This window comes from Cyprinodon variegatus, unplaced genomic scaffold (assembly GCF_000732505.1).
Source record: "Cyprinodon variegatus isolate N-32 unplaced genomic scaffold, C_variegatus-1.0 Scaffold523, whole genome shotgun sequence".
In the NCBI taxonomy this organism is placed as follows: domain Eukaryota; kingdom Metazoa; phylum Chordata; class Actinopteri; order Cyprinodontiformes; family Cyprinodontidae; genus Cyprinodon; species Cyprinodon variegatus.
The window spans coordinates 100,252-102,489 of NW_015150976.1; the positions used below are offsets into that span (position 1 = coordinate 100,252).

At 46.5% G+C, this 2,238-nt stretch overlaps 1 protein-coding gene across 1 annotated transcript in view; it reads left to right on the forward strand.

Annotated features, from left to right (window-relative positions):
- The first annotated feature begins 478 nt into the window (after positions 1 to 478).
- Positions 479 to 2,238, forward strand: part of pdzd8 (PDZ domain containing 8) — a 50,861-nt gene continuing 49,101 nt past the window's right edge. Inside the window, exon 1 of the mRNA XM_015391065.1 lies at positions 479 to 1,748. Coding sequence (XP_015246551.1) covers positions 874 to 1,748 — 875 coding nt within the window. The 5' untranslated portion in view covers positions 479 to 873. The remainder of the gene's footprint in view (positions 1,749 to 2,238) is intronic.

The following is a 2,238-nucleotide window of genomic DNA, read 5'->3' on the forward strand; positions in this document are numbered from 1 at the left end:
ACATGATGTGAAATAAATATTTATACATATTAAACCGAAGCCAAGAGTAATGAGTAACGTTTGTTTTAAAAATGTAAGGAGTAGAAAGAACAGATACTTGTGTGAAAATGCAATGAGTAGAAGTCAGAGGTAAAGTAAATTATGTCAGAAAATTATGTAACGGAGTAAATTATGACACCTAAAAAGTGTACTTAAGTACAGTAACAAAGTATTTGTACTTCATTACTTCACACCTCTGCGTATAACTAACTAGCCTGCATAAGATAATGAAAAACCCCACAGATTTTATGACAGGATTTTTCTAAAAATAGAAATTTTCTTAATTATGGGACAATATCATCAGATAGACATTTATATACATGTTTAAGCCAGAATGACATGACAGTTAAATATGACTTCCCTGCGACTTTAAAATAAAATTCCTTATGAATTAAAACAGAAAATAAATACAGCAAACAATAAATCAATATAGTTTCACAGTTCATAGTTCAGTGTTCGTTCACTTATTTCTTATCTTTTTGTCTTTCAAATTGTGTATTTATTATTGCACGGTGCATTTCCTCATTCATGCTTTTGTTCCTGTTTTAAGGTGTGGTTTATTTATCCTATATCGTTGGCACTCTCCCAGTTTAAACAGGTTCCGTCACAGCATGCATGTAAAATCCGATTTATCCTGAACGCGTAATGAAAAAAAAACAAACAAGTTCTGGTGGCGTCATTACGCAAACGACGTAAGCCGAGTTGTCCAATCAGGTGCGTCGCTCCCAGCTTAGGGAAGAAGCAGATGATATGGCAGCTTAGAGCGACCAGGTGGAACTAGCTTGGTTGGATGTTGGTGTCTGCGGAGCCGCGGACTCAGCTGGACCCCTGGAAATGATTTACCTGATCCTGATCTCCGCGCTGTGCGGGGCCGCCGTCACGCTGCTCTTACAGTTCTTGTTGATATACAGGAGGAGCCCTGAGCCCTTAGGTAGGAGCGTTCAGTATGTCAAAGTAGTGCCCGATAACGCACTAAAAGATTACTTTAATGCCGGCCAGGCCGAACCGAGCCAGCAGGACGGCGGAGCGGCAGCAGCATCCAAACCGCAGGAGGCAACCTTCAGCCGGCAGCAGGAAGCGGCTGTGACCGGCGGCAGCCCCAAGCAGCAGCAGCAGCAGCTCCACAGCGAGCTGCTGGATGCTGGGAGGACAGAAACATGCAATTTCCTCAATGCCATCTTCCTGTTTCTGTTCAGAGAGCTGAGGGACACCCCGGCGGTCCGCCACTGGATGACCAAAAAGATCAAGGTGGAGTTTGAGGAGCTGCTGCAGACTAAGACGGCGGGTCGCCTCCTGGAGGGGCTCAGCCTGAGGGACATCTCCCTGGGGAACTCTCTGCCGGTCTTCAAGGCGGCCAGGCTCCTCAAACCGGCGCAGCTGGACGACGACGGGATGCCGGAGGAGCTCAACTTCGAGGTGGACATCGAGTACAATGGCGGCTTCCACCTGGCCATCGACGTGGACCTGGTGTTCGGCAAGTCCGCCTACCTGTTCGTCAAGATGCGGCGCGTGGTGGGCAGGCTCCGGCTGCAGTTCACGCGCATGCCCTTCTCCCATTGGTCCTTCTCCTTCCTGGAGGACCCGCTGGTGGATTTTGAGGTGAAGTCTCAGTTTGAAGGGAGGCCGCTGCCTCAGCTGACCTCCTTCATAGTCAACCAGCTGAAACGGGTCATCAAGAAGAAGCACACCCTGCCCAACTACAAGATCAGGTAAGGCGGCCCACAACCTCCAGAACCACCAACCAGCCACAGCCTGAAACATGGCCTGACATTACTCAGCTCAAACTGAAGTACAGCTGTCACAACACGTTTTTATTTATAAAACACATTTTTGCAACAATAATGGAATAAAATTCACTCCATACATGTTCAGCCACCTGGGCAAACTCTGACCCTATAGTAATTAAATTCAATTTATTTCTATAGCGCCAATTCACAACGCATGTCATCTGACCAGATCATCCAGTCAGGTTGATTCAAAGTTTTCTATCTTAAGAAAACCAGCTGATTGCATCAACTCATTGACTCAAATACAATCCCTCACACTAAGCATGCTTGTAGCGACAGTGGAGAGGAAAAACACCCTTTTAACAGGAAGAAACCTCCAGCAGAACCAGGCTCAGTGTGAGCGGCCATCTGCTGAGGCCGACTGGGGTTCAAGGAGACAGAAGCAGACATAGAAATAGAATCAGAGACACAA